This window comes from Chlorocebus sabaeus, chromosome 8 (assembly GCF_047675955.1).
Source record: "Chlorocebus sabaeus isolate Y175 chromosome 8, mChlSab1.0.hap1, whole genome shotgun sequence".
In the NCBI taxonomy this organism is placed as follows: Eukaryota; Metazoa; Chordata; class Mammalia; order Primates; family Cercopithecidae; genus Chlorocebus; species Chlorocebus sabaeus.
Genome location: NC_132911.1, coordinates 36,625,430 through 36,641,243, shown reverse-complemented (window position 1 = coordinate 36,641,243; position 15,814 = coordinate 36,625,430). Strand labels below are relative to the sequence as shown.

At 40.6% G+C, this 15,814-nt stretch overlaps 1 protein-coding gene across 1 annotated transcript in view; it reads right to left on the bottom strand.

The window, feature by feature from the left end:
• Positions 1 to 3,797: 3,797 nt before the first annotated feature.
• KCNU1 (potassium calcium-activated channel subfamily U member 1) overlaps positions 3,798 to 15,814 on the bottom strand; it is a 161,903-nt gene continuing 149,886 nt past the window's right edge. Inside the window, exons 25-27 of the mRNA XM_073018637.1 lie at positions 8,570 to 8,764; positions 6,685 to 6,803; positions 3,798 to 4,203 (exon numbers count right to left, since the gene is read on the bottom strand). Of these exons, the coding sequence (XP_072874738.1) occupies positions 3,798 to 4,203; positions 6,685 to 6,803; positions 8,570 to 8,764 (720 nt within the window). The remainder of the gene's footprint in view (positions 4,204 to 6,684; positions 6,804 to 8,569; positions 8,765 to 15,814) is intronic.

The window sequence follows — 15,814 nt, the reverse complement described above, 5'->3', positions numbered from 1 at the left end:
CCCCATTGTCTCAGCCCAAAATCTCCTTAAGCTGATCAGCAACTTCAGCAAAGTCTCAGGATACAAAATTAATGTGCAAAAATCACAAGCATTCTTATACACCAGTGACAGTCAAACAGAGAGCCAAATCAGGAATGAACTTCCATTCACAATTGCTTCAAAGAGAATAAAATACCTAGGAATCCAACTTACAAGGGATGTAAAGGACCTCTTCAAGGAGAACTACAAACCACTGCTCAGTGAAATCAAAGAGGACACAAACAAATGGAAGAACATACCATGCTCATGGATAGGAAGAATCAATATCGTGAAAATGGCCATACTGCCCAAGGTAATTTATAGATTCAATGCCATCCCCATCAAGCTACCAATGAGCTTCTTCACAGAATTGGAAAAAACTGCTTTAAAGTTCATATGGAACCAAAAAAGAGCCCGCATCTCCAAGACAATCCTAAGTCAAAAGAACAAAGCTGGAGGCATCACGCTACCTGACTTCAAACTATACTACAAGGCTACAGTCACCAAAACAGCATGGTACTGGTACCAAAACAGAGATATAGACCAATGGAACAGAACAGAGTCCTCAGAAATAATACCACACATCTACAGCCATCTGATCTTTGACAAACCTGAGAGAAACAAGAAATGGGGAAAGGATTCCCTATTTAATAAATGGTGCTGGGAAAACTGGCTAGCCATAAGTAGAAAGCTGAAACTGGATCCTTTCCTTACTCCTTATACGAAAATTAATTCAAGATGGATTAGAGACTTAAATGTTAGACCTAATACCATAAAAATCCTAGAGGAAAACCTAGGTAGTACCATTCAGGACATAGGCATGGGCAAAGACTTCATGTCTAAAACACCAAAAGCAACGGCAGCAAAAGCCAAAATTGACAAATGGGATCTCATCAAACTAAAGAGCTTCTGCACAGCAAAAGAAACTACCATCAGAGTGAACAGGCAACCTACAGAATGGGAGAAAATTTTTGCAATCTACTCATCTGACAAAGGGCTAATATCCAGAACCTACAAAGAACTCAAACAAATTTACAAGAAAAAAACAAACAACCCCATCCAAAAGTGGGCAAAGGATATGAACAGACATTTCTCAAAAGAAGACATTCATACAGCCAACAGACACATGAAAAAATGCTCATCATCACTGGCCATCAGAGAAATGCAAATCAAAACCACAATGAGATACCATCTCACACCAGTTAGAATGGCGATCATTCAAAAGTCAGGAAACAACAGGTGCTGGAGAGGATGTGGAGAAATAGGAACACTTTTACACTGTTGGTGGGATTGTAAACTAGTTCAACCATTATGGAAAACAGTATGGCGATTCCTCAAGGATCTAGAACTAGATGTACCATATGACCCAGCCATCCCATTACTGGGTATATACCCAAAGGATTATAAATTATGCTGCTATAAGGACACATGCACACGTATGTTTATTGCAGCACTATTCACAATAGCAAAGACTTGGAATCAACCCAAATGTCCATCAGTGACAGATTGGATTAAGAAAATGTGGCACATATACACCATGGAATACTATGCAGCCATAAAAAAGGATGAGTTTGTGTCCTTTGTAGGGACATGGATGCAGCTGGAAACCATCATTCTTAGCAAACTATCACAAGAACAGAAAACCAAACACTGCATGTTCTCACTCGTAGGTGGGAACTGAACAATGAGATCACTTGGACTCGGGAAGGGGAACATCACACACTGGGGCCTATCATGGGGAGGGGGGAGGGGGGAGGGATTGCATTGGGAGTTATACCTGATGTAAATGACGAGTTGATGGGTGCAGCACACCAACATGGCACAAGTATACATATGTAGCAAACCTGCACGTTGTGCACATGTACCCTACAACTTGAAGTTTAATAATAATAAATAAATTAAAAAAAAAAAAAGAACAAAAGAAATAATAGTTGGAAAGGAAGAAACAAACAAACAAACAAACAAACAAAAAAATAAAAAAAATAAATGGTGCTGGGAAAGTTGGCTAGCCATAAGTAGAAAGCTGAAACTGGATCCTTTCCTTACTCCTTATACGAAAATTTATTCAAGATGGATTAGAGACTTAAATGTTAGACCTAATACCATAAAAACCCTAGAAGAAAACCTAGGTAATACCATTCAGGACATAGGCATGGGCAAGGACTTCATGTCGAAAACACCAAAAGCAACGGCAACAAAAGCCAAAATTGACAAATGGGATCTAATTAAACTAAAGAGCTTCTGCACGGCAAAAGAAACTACCATCAGAGTGAACAGGCAACCTACAGAATGGGAGAAAATTTTTGCAATCTACTCATCTGACAAAGGGCTAATATCCAGAACCTACAAAGAACTCAAACAAATTTACAAGAAAAAAACAAACAACCCCATCAAAAAGTGGGCAAAGGATATGAACAGACACTTCTCAAAAGAAGACATTCATACAGCCAACAGACACATGAAAAAATGCTCATCATCACTGGCCATCAGAGGAATGCAAATCAAAACCACAATGAGATACCATCTCACACCAGTTAGAATGGCAATCATTAAAAAGTCAGGAAACAGCAGGTGCTGGAGAGGATGTGGAGAAATAGGAACACTTTTACACCATTGGTGGGAGTGTAAACTAGTTCAACCATTATGGAAAACAGTATGGCGATTCCTCAAGGATCTAGAACTAGAAGTACCATATGATCCAGCCATCCCATTACTGGGTATATACCCAAAGGATTATAAATCATGCTGCTATAAAGACACATGCACATGTATGTTTATTGCGGCACTATTCACAATAGTAGTGACTTGGAATCAACCCAAATGTCCATCAGTCACAGACTAGATTAAGAAAATGTGGCACATATACACCACGGAACACTATGCAGCCATAAAAAAGGATGAGTTTGTGTCCTTTGTAGGGACATGGATGCAGCTGGAAACCATCATTCTCAGCAAACTATCACAAGAACAGAGAACCAAACACCGCATGTTCTCACTCATAGGTGGGAACTGAACAATGAGATCACTTGGACTTGGGAAGGGGAACATCACACACTGGGGCCTATCACAAGGAGCGGGGATCGGGAAGCGGGGAGGCATTGCATTGGGAGTTATATCTGATGTAAATGACAAGTTGATGGGTGCTGACGAGTTGATCGGTGCAGCACGCCAACATGGCACAGGTATACATATGTAACAAACCTGCATGTTATCCACATGTACCCTAGAACTTAAAGTATAATAATAATAAAATAAAATAAAATAAAAAACAAATATTTTAAATATCTTAAAAAATACAATGGAATAACAAAAAATACGATGGGGAGAGAAAGAAGGAAATATACACTAGTTTACTCTTTGCCTGTTCTGGGATAAAATAAAATGTACGATTCTTGATTGAAGGGGGTCTCTTTACTTCTTTCCTACGTCTGAGTAATTCTCATTTTTATCTTGACTACCTGTATTTCCTCATCTGGGGAATCCAGCAAGTACTGGAGGACTTCCTTAATGCAGTGCAAATTAGCATATTTTCTACTCAAGGGAAATGGAGCAATGAACTTTCCTTACAGAAGCATTGATCATATATTTCTTTATTTATCACACAAGATCCAGTGGGATTAGACTTTTGTCTCATCTGAAACAGTGTGGCCTTCATGAACCACTAAGCAATGGGCAGAAAAATGACATGCTTCCATTTTTATTTTCTTTGTTCAAAATTAGTATCTCGGGAGATGATTTGTAAGCAGCAAGTTAAGAGCACGTGAAGAATATGGGCAGGTCTATAGTGGCTCTGAATATGCAAAGGGGTCCTCATCAGAAATCTCATCTGAGATTTTCTTTCCATTTTCTTTTGCATTGTCACCTAAAGGTTTCTGGGATGTTATAGAACTGTTTGTTCTAATCTGATTCCATGCTGTTTGCTTAGCAGAAGAGACAGAGTTAGTTCTTGACTGGTAAGGATAGACTGGTGAATACAATGTCTCATCAACTGAATAAATGGTGGGAGGAAAATTTGTGTCTGAATGTGTCTCTGTTGTCTGTGATGCTTCACTTATAATTTCATATGACTTTTGCGATGAGAACTCTTCATTCCTTTTATAACAAGCAGTGCTGAAGGGTATGGCACAAAACACAAGATCTGAGGGCAGCAGCTTGAACTCATTGGCTGGCCGGGTGATCACAAACCTGTAAGACAAGTCAAAGATAAATGCTGAGCCTCTGCATCTGGCCAGTGTGGTGACAGGCAGTGATCTAAATAAAGAGGTCATTTTGCTGGGCACAAAGAGGAAACGTTTTTGTTTTGCTTTGCTTCATGGGTTTCTGATTAATAGTAAATATCTATTTAGTACTTACTCCTGTAGCACAGTGCAAGAGGAGAGGTTCTAGAGTAGGAATGAGGGGGCTGGCTTTCATCCCTGCCTCTGAACCCAACCACTTCTGACTCTGGGCATGGTGTCCTCCTTCTCTGGGCCTTGCTGCACTCATCTTTTGTTCCAGTGGGAAGAGGGGGAAGACTGTGGTTTGGACTGATTGATGTCTAATGGCCTTAAAAACAGGTCTATTTTCTTTTAAAAGACACTATGCTCATGAATTCAGCTGGCACAATACTGACCTCATAGCCAAGCTTTGTCAACAGAAAGATGACATATATTTCAGGTATTTTCATCCTGACTTAGACCTACTCTAACCTAATGCTTATGCCACCAACTTTCACACAGAATGTAGCCTGGCCAATGGAGAAAAGCATTAGAAAAAAACAGTTTCATTTGAAACCTGACTGGCAAGCAAATAGCGAATGTCAATGAACCCTAAAGAATACCCAGAAGCCTTAACACAGCATCAGGTACACAGCAAATGCCCAAAAATGTGAGCTGAAGTAATGAGTGCAACAGCGCTTATGTGGGAACATTGAGGCAGGGTAGTCTTGTATGACTTTCATCCCGCATTGCCTCACTAGTGCCTCAAATGATCACCTCTTTCCTAGCATAGATCTCAAGGTACCACTGAACTTCCTTCACTGAATGACCTTTTATAAAATCACTTTTATCTTTTTCCCACTGAGTCCTCTGTAACCTCAATTCTATTCTTAAAAAAAATATGCTGAACAAGATGACATATTCTGTTTAAAACAAAAATATCAATTTTCCCCCTGAGGTCAAGTATTAATATAAGCTGTATATTTTCCCAGTTATCATGTTGCAAGGGCTATACAGAGGTGTTTGGGGGAGGAGTGGAGTTCAGGCAGAGAGGGAGAGAGAGAGCTATTTCCAGAACATCAGTCCTCCCCCATTGTCTTGGTGGTGGGTGCTATAAAGCCATGGCACCTTCCTTCCCCATCCATCAGAGTCATCTGTAGACTTCCACGCTTATTTTGTCATTTGGCACTTGACATGCTCTTCCTTTCAAATTTTAGTGCAGCTATCTTTTTACATGCCTGCAGTGTCTATGTGGTTTACAACTCCAGCATTCAGACACATTGCTATGACTTCCAGTACCCAGTGATCTTTACCTCCAAACCACTTTCCTGGCCATGTCCTAGCTGTTTTAATTCCTAACATCGTTCCACTTCTAAAATGTTACATTTCAATAAATCACTGCTGACCACAACTTCTCATCATACTTTCTCTCTCACTCCCTTAACTCTGAGTACATCCACTATTCAATGCATTGAGATTTCCAATCTTTCTTCTTTTACTGTATGGTCTAGGATTTCTTCACAAATCCACAATAAGCTTCCTCTTCCACTCCTCCCAGCAGTTAATCTAAACATTGACTCCTTTCTCAACTCCTGATAATATTTCTTCCATCTTTCTCTCAGCAATGACTGTGCACTGAGAAATCCTAGTGCAAAATAAAAATTCCCATAAACACAGCCCTCACCTAGAGCTAGATCTGCCTTGGCATCTCTTCTTTTCCTCCTTTTCTTCTGTGGGCCAAAAATATCATTGCTGTTATTTTCTATTCAAGACCGCTCTACTTTGAGTAATTTGGCTTCCTTCTCCTTTCTCCTGGAACAGGTTCCATTGATCTATTTCCACCCTATTCCTTTCAGTTTCTACTTCCCTACTGAATCCTGTCCATTCCCACTGTGAAGATCTTAGTCTGGGCATACACGATTGTGTTGTCTCTAGACTGTAACCTCTCCTTTCCCTTTCCCCTCCACATACATTTCTGTCTTACTCAGGGCTGTCAGAGTGATCTTTCTTTAAATTGAAAGTCGAACATATCACCCCCATGATTTATATGTAAAAAGCACCATGGCTAGCAAAGTAGATCTCAATCAATATTTACCCAATGAGTCCAGCAGAAAACAAGTACATCTTTCAAATGTGGATAGTGGCGTTCAGCTTTAGAAAGTTGTACAGACATGGATGAGGAGTAAGTTACAAAATTGAAATGAGCTGATTTAAAATCTAGCTCCACATTTCAATTTTCACTAGGGGACAGAGACTCCGTTCTTCTTACATGGCCAATATTAATTGGACCCTAATTATTCAGGTCCCTCTTGTTTATACCCATTCCTTCTTATTCTTACATAGTTCTTTATTTCCCATGCACCCTTCCTTGCAACTATGGACCCTGAGCTCTGGAATTCTCTTTCACATTGAATAAAGTAGTTTTGGTTCTTATGCTTGAATGGGTGGATGGTGCTTTCTAATCTAGCACACTTCCCTTTTGTTTTCTGGGTTGAGCTCCTCTTCATCAATTATTCGGTATAAGCCAACACACAGGATTCCAAACAGATCTAATGAGCCACAGAACAGTTGTCCAAAGGTGTTTCTTGGCTGGGGAGAGAAGAGACAAAAATATGTCTGCTGGGCACTTTGATCAAGCAATTATAAGCACTCACTGGAGTGTCGTTTGCTTTACCTGGTAGTAGAAGCTTGGAAAGTCATTTCCTAATATCTTTGTGGCAGCACTGCCAGGTGGATAGGTAATTAAGAGAATGATCAGTTCTGAAACTCTAATCCCAGCAATTGTTTTTGTCATTCTGGCTCTTTCAAGAGCTTCTGGTGGGTGTGGTGTGACATACTGTTGTGCTTGTCCTTATTACCATTGCCATTCTGGTAACCACTATGAATTAACAATGAGCCACGGATTGGAAAATGGAGCTTTTGAGATATATAATGAGTTGAGATGTTAAATGACCTCTTGAGAGTCATCTTATCCTACTGTAAAACAGATCACAGTCCCAAACACTCATCTGGACCTTATTCTCAGGCTATACCCAACAAGATCATTATGAATAGACAACAATTTCAAGCCCCTGCAGCAGTAAATGGGCTCAGCAAGGTCAAAAGAGATCAATCCATCCAGTTCTGTAATTCTTCAGGATAAAGAACAAAGGGAGGACATGGCATAAATGGAGAGAGGAGGGAGAGGAGTGGGGACAAGTCTACCATCCTCTTTGATGCCAACAGGAAGTTGCTAGCAATAGTTTCCTGGGCTTATATACACTTACAAGTCTACCTGTAGGTGAGCAACCCAGGACTACGGAAATGTAAAGGACCAGACTACATCGAAGGAACTTCTGGAATGTGGTTCACACCTGAAATGCTAATGCACAGAACATGGGTCTTGCCCCTTTTGGCAGCACACATCGACATGCACCAGGTATAGTGTTCTACCCAGGGGTTTTGCTAATGTCCTCTGAATCAACAAAAGATGTTTCCTTGGAAAAGCCTGCCCCTAGCAGTTAACACTGGACAACTGAATGCAATGCCAATGAAAACCAAACCAGAAGGTACCACGTAGATTTCTCATTTCTTGGCTAGACCCTACTGTGATTCCCAAATGCCTGGACGCCCTGTTGGAATTTTCCAGAATTATTATCTTCTCCCTTGCTGTAATCTACTGTTTACCAGCTCCCTTGGCTAAGAAAATGCAAGCATTTTCCACTGGATAGTGCAGCCAGATTCTTAGACCCATGTACAAAAGTCTTCTGCCTGATTTCAGCTGACCTTATCAGATTTCTTTAGCATTTTAAGTATGGGGAGAGTAGGCAGGCCCAGGGTCAAACTGCTATAGCTGGGTCCCTGCTCTGACACTGATTGATAATGTGGTCTCTGGCAAGTCCTTGCTTCTCTGAGCTCCAGTTTTTTGATCTGTTAAACAGAATTAATAATAATGCCTACCATATAAATCCATGGACAGATTAAGTGGAAAAAATACTAAAAAAGACAAGCACAGAGAAAATACTCAATAAACATTAGCTGTTATAATTATTATGAATACCCTTGTCAAGGTACAAAGTTGCCAGGTCTCTCTGATGCTCCCTGTAGATTCGGGTTATTTATCTAGAAGATGGGGATAATAACAACTGCGTTATCTACTTCTCATAATTATTATAAAAAATAAATACAACATATGAACACACTGTGATTTGTAAAATACTCTATGAATAATATAAACTTGTATTCTTTTTTTGTTATTTTTATTGTTATTATTTCTGTGCTGTGGGACATCTATGAACCCAAATAGCCTGGACCATTTTCAGAAGCTCAGAGAGGAAAGGAAGTGAAAAACTGAATTCTGAGAAGAGTAGACTCACGTTAACGTCTGATAAAATGGTTTGGTGTAAGGACAGAAGCCCCATTTTACACCGGTTTCTTCCAGACAGGAGCGTCGTGCAGCTATCTGCCACACCATAGACTTTATCCTTATCTAAATGTTGTTCCAGCTGAGAACTTACTCCTCCTGTCACCAGCATCTGAAGCAATTCCAGGACACGATAATTGTAGAAGGCCTGGAAAACAAGGACAAGCCACATACAAAGTCAGAAGAGCCAATATGTGAACTGCGGAGGGGTATAGGCTTGGAGATTTAGCGGGCATTGCTGTTTAACATGGACCTGATGGTGTGGAACAGTGTTTCTCATTATCGTTATCTAATGCAGCTGAAGGATGGCAGTTTAACCTAACTGTGCTAGGTTAGGCCAAGTGCAGAGAAAACAATACTGACCCAGTTCCTGTTCCTTGGAGATTACACAGCAGATGAAGAAGAAATTGGATAATGATACTGACACCAGGGTTTCCCCTCTTCCCAGAATGACCAGAGGAGGTATATATGTCAGGCCACAGATACCCTAATCATCATCAATGTATATTTAAAAATACATATATTTACTGAGACAATCTGTAGATTTTCCAGTGGGGAACTAATGATATTATTGTCATCTATACTTGAGCCTTCTGGATGTAAATCTACTTTTAATCCTTTTGTTTGTGACCTACTTAAGGACACATATCAACATAGGTCTTATTAGTATTTGGATTTCCCATAGCTCTCATTATACTTTAGAAATTATAGGTGTTTAATAATTAAATGGATAGGATTTCAGAATCTTTGGCATCCAAATGAAACCAGAGGAAGACGTGGCAAACTTCTTATTTTGAAATGAGCTTGAGTCTGAATAATCCCAGCCATTTTAATAAAGTCTCTTTCTCCAGGATTGCTACCACATTCAGTATGGATCAGGCATTAGCATACATGGAAAAGTCATTGGAATATATTACCCACTAGGCTTTATTTTTCATTCTTCATTTTATCTAAATTAGACTTTTGCTTTATTAAAAATGAGAATTTCTATTTATATATATTATCTAAATGCAATCATTTTGTTTTTAAAATAAACATCAGGAATAACTTCAATTATTATTCATTTACCATTTATTTTCTCTACTTTCAAAATCAGGGATCCATCTTCTGAAACCTGGATTATCATAGGAACCTCTTTACTTCTTGTTCTGCCTTGATTTTCTTCTCATCTGCATCCCACTGTTTACAATGCTTCCACAGCAATTCCCAGAAACACAAATCAGATTATGACCTCCACCTCCTCAACCTTTTAGTATCCTCACATAAAACCAGGCCACCAGGCCCTCTGTCTCCACCGTGGCCTTCAAAACCTTTGGGATCTGATGTAGTCCTTCTTCCCAGGCCTGTTTCCTCCATGACATGTTCCCTCTGGGGCACGCTAGTCTATCTACAGGTACTTAAGCCGTTCTTTTACCACTTCATGCCTTTGCTTTTGAACCTCTGGTTCATCAGCTTCATGACTCTTTTCTGGGTCTTCTAAGCAGAATGAAATTTCTCTTTCTTTGGGATTCCCTGGGCACTGGGTTTTACTTAATTTCATTCTTCTATATTTTACAGTTTTTTACAGTTAGAAACACACTTGAATTTGAATCTTGGACTGCCGTATTCCAGCTGGGTGCCTTTGGGCAATTCATGTGTTTTGTTTGTTTGTTTTTGTTTTTTGTTTGTTTGTTTGAGACAAGGTCTCACTCTGTTTGTTGTCTAGGCTAGAGTGCAGTGGCACGATCTTGGCTCACTGCAACCTCTGCCACCTGGGTTCGAGCAATTCTCCTGCCTCAGCCTCCCAAGTAGCTGAGATTACAGGCATGCACCACTATACCTGGCTAATTTTTTTTTTTTTTTTTGTATTTTTAGTAGAAACATGATTTTGCCATGTTGGCCATGCTGGTCTCAAACTCCTGACTTCAAGTGATCCACCTGCCTTGGCCTCCCAAAGTGCTGGGATTGCAAGCATGAGCTACTGTGTCTGGCTGATTGTTTTGTCAGCAACAGTTTTATAATCTCTAAAGCTGACATGGCAATACTTACCTTCTAGCATTGCTTGCAGGATTAAGTAAAATATAATGCACACATTGCTAAATTCTGTTTTCTTTATCATTGCTTCTTGTGTATCTGGATCATCTGAAGTGATATTAATGAGTGTAGATTTCTGGGATCCCAGATCTCCTGGATCAGAATATATGGACAGGAGTGGGAATCAGAATTTAAAGAGCACCCTGAGTGGTTCTGACACTGGTTGTCCTCAGATCAGACTGAGCAATAATTCCTGAAGACGATGTGCTCCTTCAGAAGATAGGCTATGTCTATATAACACTCATATCCTCAGTAGTGCACTGAACAAGGCGTGTGTTTGAAAGCTATAAGAATATTGACTTCAATGGATAGGTAATTTTTAACAAATAAATATTGCTGGTAAAATGTAGACGTGATTGGGACAAGTTGACTTAAGGAATAATATAATCTATATGAATTAGAAGATAATAAAAATAACTTCTACAGTATTTTTTAGGTTAAAAGATGACTTCACCCTAGTCCCCAGACTAAAGGAATTCCCTGAGTGATGTCTTCTTCCTTATGTTTCTTCTTTGCTACATCCGGGGGGCGGGGGGGTAGTGGAGGACATAAATTCAGGTTGAACCACAATCCGTTTAAGAACATGTGGCCATAGTGTAGAGTGATCAAACATAATGTGTTAGAATAATTCTCCACTGATTAAAGAAAAGGTGTAAATTCTAGGGTTATCTTGGTGTCAATAACTCTAGGGAAACATGTGCTTTACATATTTAACTGAGAGAGGCTTAGCTTTTGAATATATCATTTCTTCAGTTCTGACACCAAAAGGATTATAATTCTATACTGAGAAAAATAATGGGATTTACATGTCACCCATATTCTGTGAGCTCATCTCCTATTCTTATTATTTGGGGTTTCTGGCACAGACCTTTCTCAATATCTCTTTCTTTCTATCTTCCCTTCCCTTCTCCTCCCTCCCTCTCTCCCTTCCTTCCTCCCTGCCTCCCTCCCTCCCTTCCTTCCTTCTTTCCTCTCTCCTTTCCTCCTTCCCTGCCTTCCTCCCTTTCTCCTTCCCTCCTTCCCTCCCTCCCTCCCTCTAGTTCTCACTCCCCCTCTTGTTCTCTCTCCATCCCTCTTGTCTTTCACAAGAAAATCCGCAAGTTCAAGGGCACTTGAAATATCTCAGACTTTCAAATTTGGCCAATGTTTCTAATATCGTCTTGTTTACTGGAACCTGGACTTTCAATGTTAGAAAATGTTGATGCCCATAATGTTGTAACTTTTAGCTACTATGAATGCTATGGTCCCTGTCATAACCTAGAATATTACCTAATGGTGTAGATGCTAACATCCTAGCCAAATGCTGCTTTTCATTCTGAGAATTCTCAAAGACCTTAAGATCAAACATTCTTCAGGAAATAACTTCTAATATAAGAGTGAGATTATAGGGTAGGAAAATTGCAACAAGCCAAGTGACCTTAAGAATGTCAAATAATTTGTGTGGGCTTCAATTTCCTTACAAGTAAAGGAAAGTGCTCCCCAAGTTCACATCTAGTTTTGAAAGTCTTTGATTGTAGAACCAGATAGGAGTCCTGCATATGGGCCTGGCTGCTTCACCATATTTGAATTTTTATAGCATTGAACTGACAGAGGATTAAAAGCAAATCTGAATTACATCCTATAGGCATATTTCTTCAGCTAGTCAGGAGTTTAGGGTAGTATACCAGGGGTACTTGAAGCCATTCTAATGTCAACTGTATCAGAAGGTTGCAGAGAAAAACCCATCATTTTACATTGAAAAAACTACCACAGGTCTATCAAGGGATAGAATTTTTTAAATTGCATGAAAATTTAAACAAAACCTTAGTATTTCTAAGCAGTGACAAGTTCACAGCACATGACTGTGGGCTTTGTGGCCTTCTTGGGACTCGCACATTTATTCTTGGTGTTTATTACGGGCAGTGGAGAGAGAAAGGTGGAACAGCACTATGGAGGTGTCTGAGTACACATGGGAAGGAAGAGGGCCCTTAATATCCGGTTGAAAATACAGTTCACTGGGATTGAAGTAATGGCTGGTGTTCTCATCTTGTTTCATAAACTGCTAAAGCATTAGCAGATACATTCAGGGAGCCTGTCCTGAATGCATCTGCTCTTAGCCTTGACCTTCTGTGTAGTATAGGTATCAGGGAAACCAACGTTGAGAGTCTAACTGTAACCTCTGTAACCTGTATGTTGCAATGGGACACAGATCTCTTGGTGCATTAAGCTGGGCTGCAGGTTGGAAGTGTCAAACCCAGAATACAGTCTTTGTGTAGGGATATTATGGATAAAAGGGACATGCAAAATGGGGCAAAATGATTGACTCCTGCCTCCCACACCAGACTTCTGGCTGGAAATTGGAAAACTGTCTCAGAATAGAGGAGAATAGGATTCTGTTTATGTTATGCCTCTCTGTTGGTCCTTCATCCTAACTTCAAGGGAATGAGTTCCAAAATCTTCTTAATAACAAACGTCTCTTGTGCAATTGAATCTTATGCAGGCACCTCTAATATACCACAGATGAAAGTGGAGTTGCTCTGATGGAGGGGAGAGGTATGGGTGGGCAAGGCAGGGTGGGCACATCTCCTTCTCTCTGCACAGAGCATTGTCAGGGAAGGAACCCTCTAACCTAAACTTGAAAATCCCTGTGTTGCAAGGACACTGATCATTACAGAAATAGATCTCTGGAGGGGCAGTTGATTGTGGCAACAAGGAATGACTCTGGGATCACATACACTTGGATCTGAAAACCAACTCGTTACTTGTAAATGATGCAGCCTTTGGCAGATTATTTACTCAGCTAAGCTTCCATATTTGACAGGAGAATTAAACCAGATAATGTAGGTAATGCATTTAGTGAACTCCTTGGCTCTGGGTAAGTGCTTGAAAGATGTTACTCTTCTTAAGATCAATAGCTATTATTCTTGATATTATCTCAACAAGAAAACTCATCAAAATAAATTGCCTAGAGACCTATATAGATAAAGGTATGATCTGGGGGAGGAGAACTGTGGTCATCAGCAATGTCTGCCTTGGGGGTCTGTGGAGGTCATAGCTCCAGGACCCACAACTGCCTTTCTAAGTTAATGGGGAGATCGAGGTCATTGCCTTCCTACCAACCCTCCACCAGGAGATGCTCCAGCACATACAGAGAATAAGTGAAGTATTTGAGAATGTATTCAGGAGCCACTATAGTGACTCCAGATGTTGTTACTGGAAGGTGATAAATGTTCTCTTCCTCTCCGAGGGTATTTCCATGTGACCAGGTGGTAAGATCCAGAGTCCACCCAAGATCAAATGGTCCCCAGAATAAAGGAGACAATGAGATTGGAGGCTCAGTCTTGATCCTTGGGTCTTTCTTTGGTGATGGAAAGCCACCCCCACACTGATAAGGGCACATAGAACCAGTAGAATCAGGTGCAGAGAGAAGGGAAACAAGAGAAGGAAAACAAAAATAATCAGCATTCACAATTATTTTCAATGGCCTAGTTCAACTCATCATTAAATAATGTTACAGTGTGTTCATTTTGCTGTGGCGTACATTATTAAAGATTCAAGAGCTGGGGCAGAAAACTGCTAGGTAGAGATTTAGAGGTTCAAGATTCAGTTGGCACCCTTGACATAGAAGATGCCTTCTTCCCTGATGCTGCATTGCCACCCCTGCCCAAATTCAGTTGAACAAATGCCAGTCCTAAAATAAGTACTTACCAAGAGTTCTGAAGGCAAAGCTGTTGATCCACTGTGTGTTGTGACCTCATGTGATGACCGCAGTTTCAGGTCACACTGTGTGGCCTTTATTCTCTATGTGGCACATTTTGTTTTCCAGCAAGAATCTTCCTCTTCCACCAAGTGAAGCCCATTGACCCAATATCTGAAGGCAGCCTGGGAAGAAGCTGCACTCTTTAGACCACCCAAGGCCAATGTCATGATCAGGAACTGAGTGGTGGGAGGAATTAGGCTCGTGACCAAATCTGTATTCCTCATACTGGCTTGTGCTTGTGTGTTCATTTGTTGTTGTCCCTACTCTTCCAGCCCTTCCCTGTCCATCTTGCCCTTCCGACCAATTCTAAATAGAATCTGTGGCTCTGTTCCTCCCTGCGTGAGCTGGTGGTGTTTAATTAAGTCTCAATTTTAATTTAAGGCATGAAGCTGCCTGACATCTGAGGATCTCTGAAGAGAACTAGGACCTGAAACCCATCTGAAATGTATCAGCAGACAGGTCAAGTTCATCGAAAGTCACCTCCTGCCTGACACTCCAGTCATTAATTCCAGGCGAGTTAATTGACGTATCAGTGACAGACAGTGATTAACACTTTCTCTGACAGAGCCACCTTCTCAGAAAAGTAACCTGACTTGACTTCCTCCAGTACCTCCCTGGCTCAGTGAAGGCTGAGCTGCTTAACTCTTTAGGAGTCTTGCACTCTACTAATTTATTTAATGTTAAACTATCATTTAAGTGGTATTCTCTCTCTAAGAGCTTGATGGGGTGTATGAGACCCCTACCATGGCTTAGACAGGCAGAGTCCAGGGCAACACAATCTCATGCCAAATGGCACTGATGTTAGGAAGGGGATGGATATGCCCAGCCATGCTCCCTTAAACTTGCAAACTATGCCTTGAGGCATTCCTGAAATTCAGGCTTGATGCCTCTTCATGTGGACCTCCAGAAGACAGCAAGTTCATCAACTGTGCTCAGATTCTTCTGCATATAAGCATCTGCATATTGACATCCAGCCATTCTGCAGCTCTTCCCTTGAAAATCCCGAGTAGGCGGAGTGTGGGAAGCAGTGGGTTGTGTGGCTTTCCTTTGGAAGAGTTCTTGCAAGTCATTCACCAATGGCTACACACCGATCTCATGAGTCTCAGTCAATTTGAAACTCCTTTAACACCCTGGGGTGTACTCTGTAGAAAGTAGAAAAGTTCCTCTTCAAAGCTCATCTTGGTTTAAAAATAAAATAATAGACACTAGGAATAATAGCTCCTTACTCTAAATCCTCCTATCAACTATTAGTTCTTACATTTTCCTCCAGTTAGTTGTTTTGGCTTACTCAGGCATGCCTGGACAGACCCAGGCAAGTCTTAGCTCATAGTTTCTGTACCTTCCTTATGTGGAAATGCTATTGCTTCCTTAAACCTGTCGTAAGCA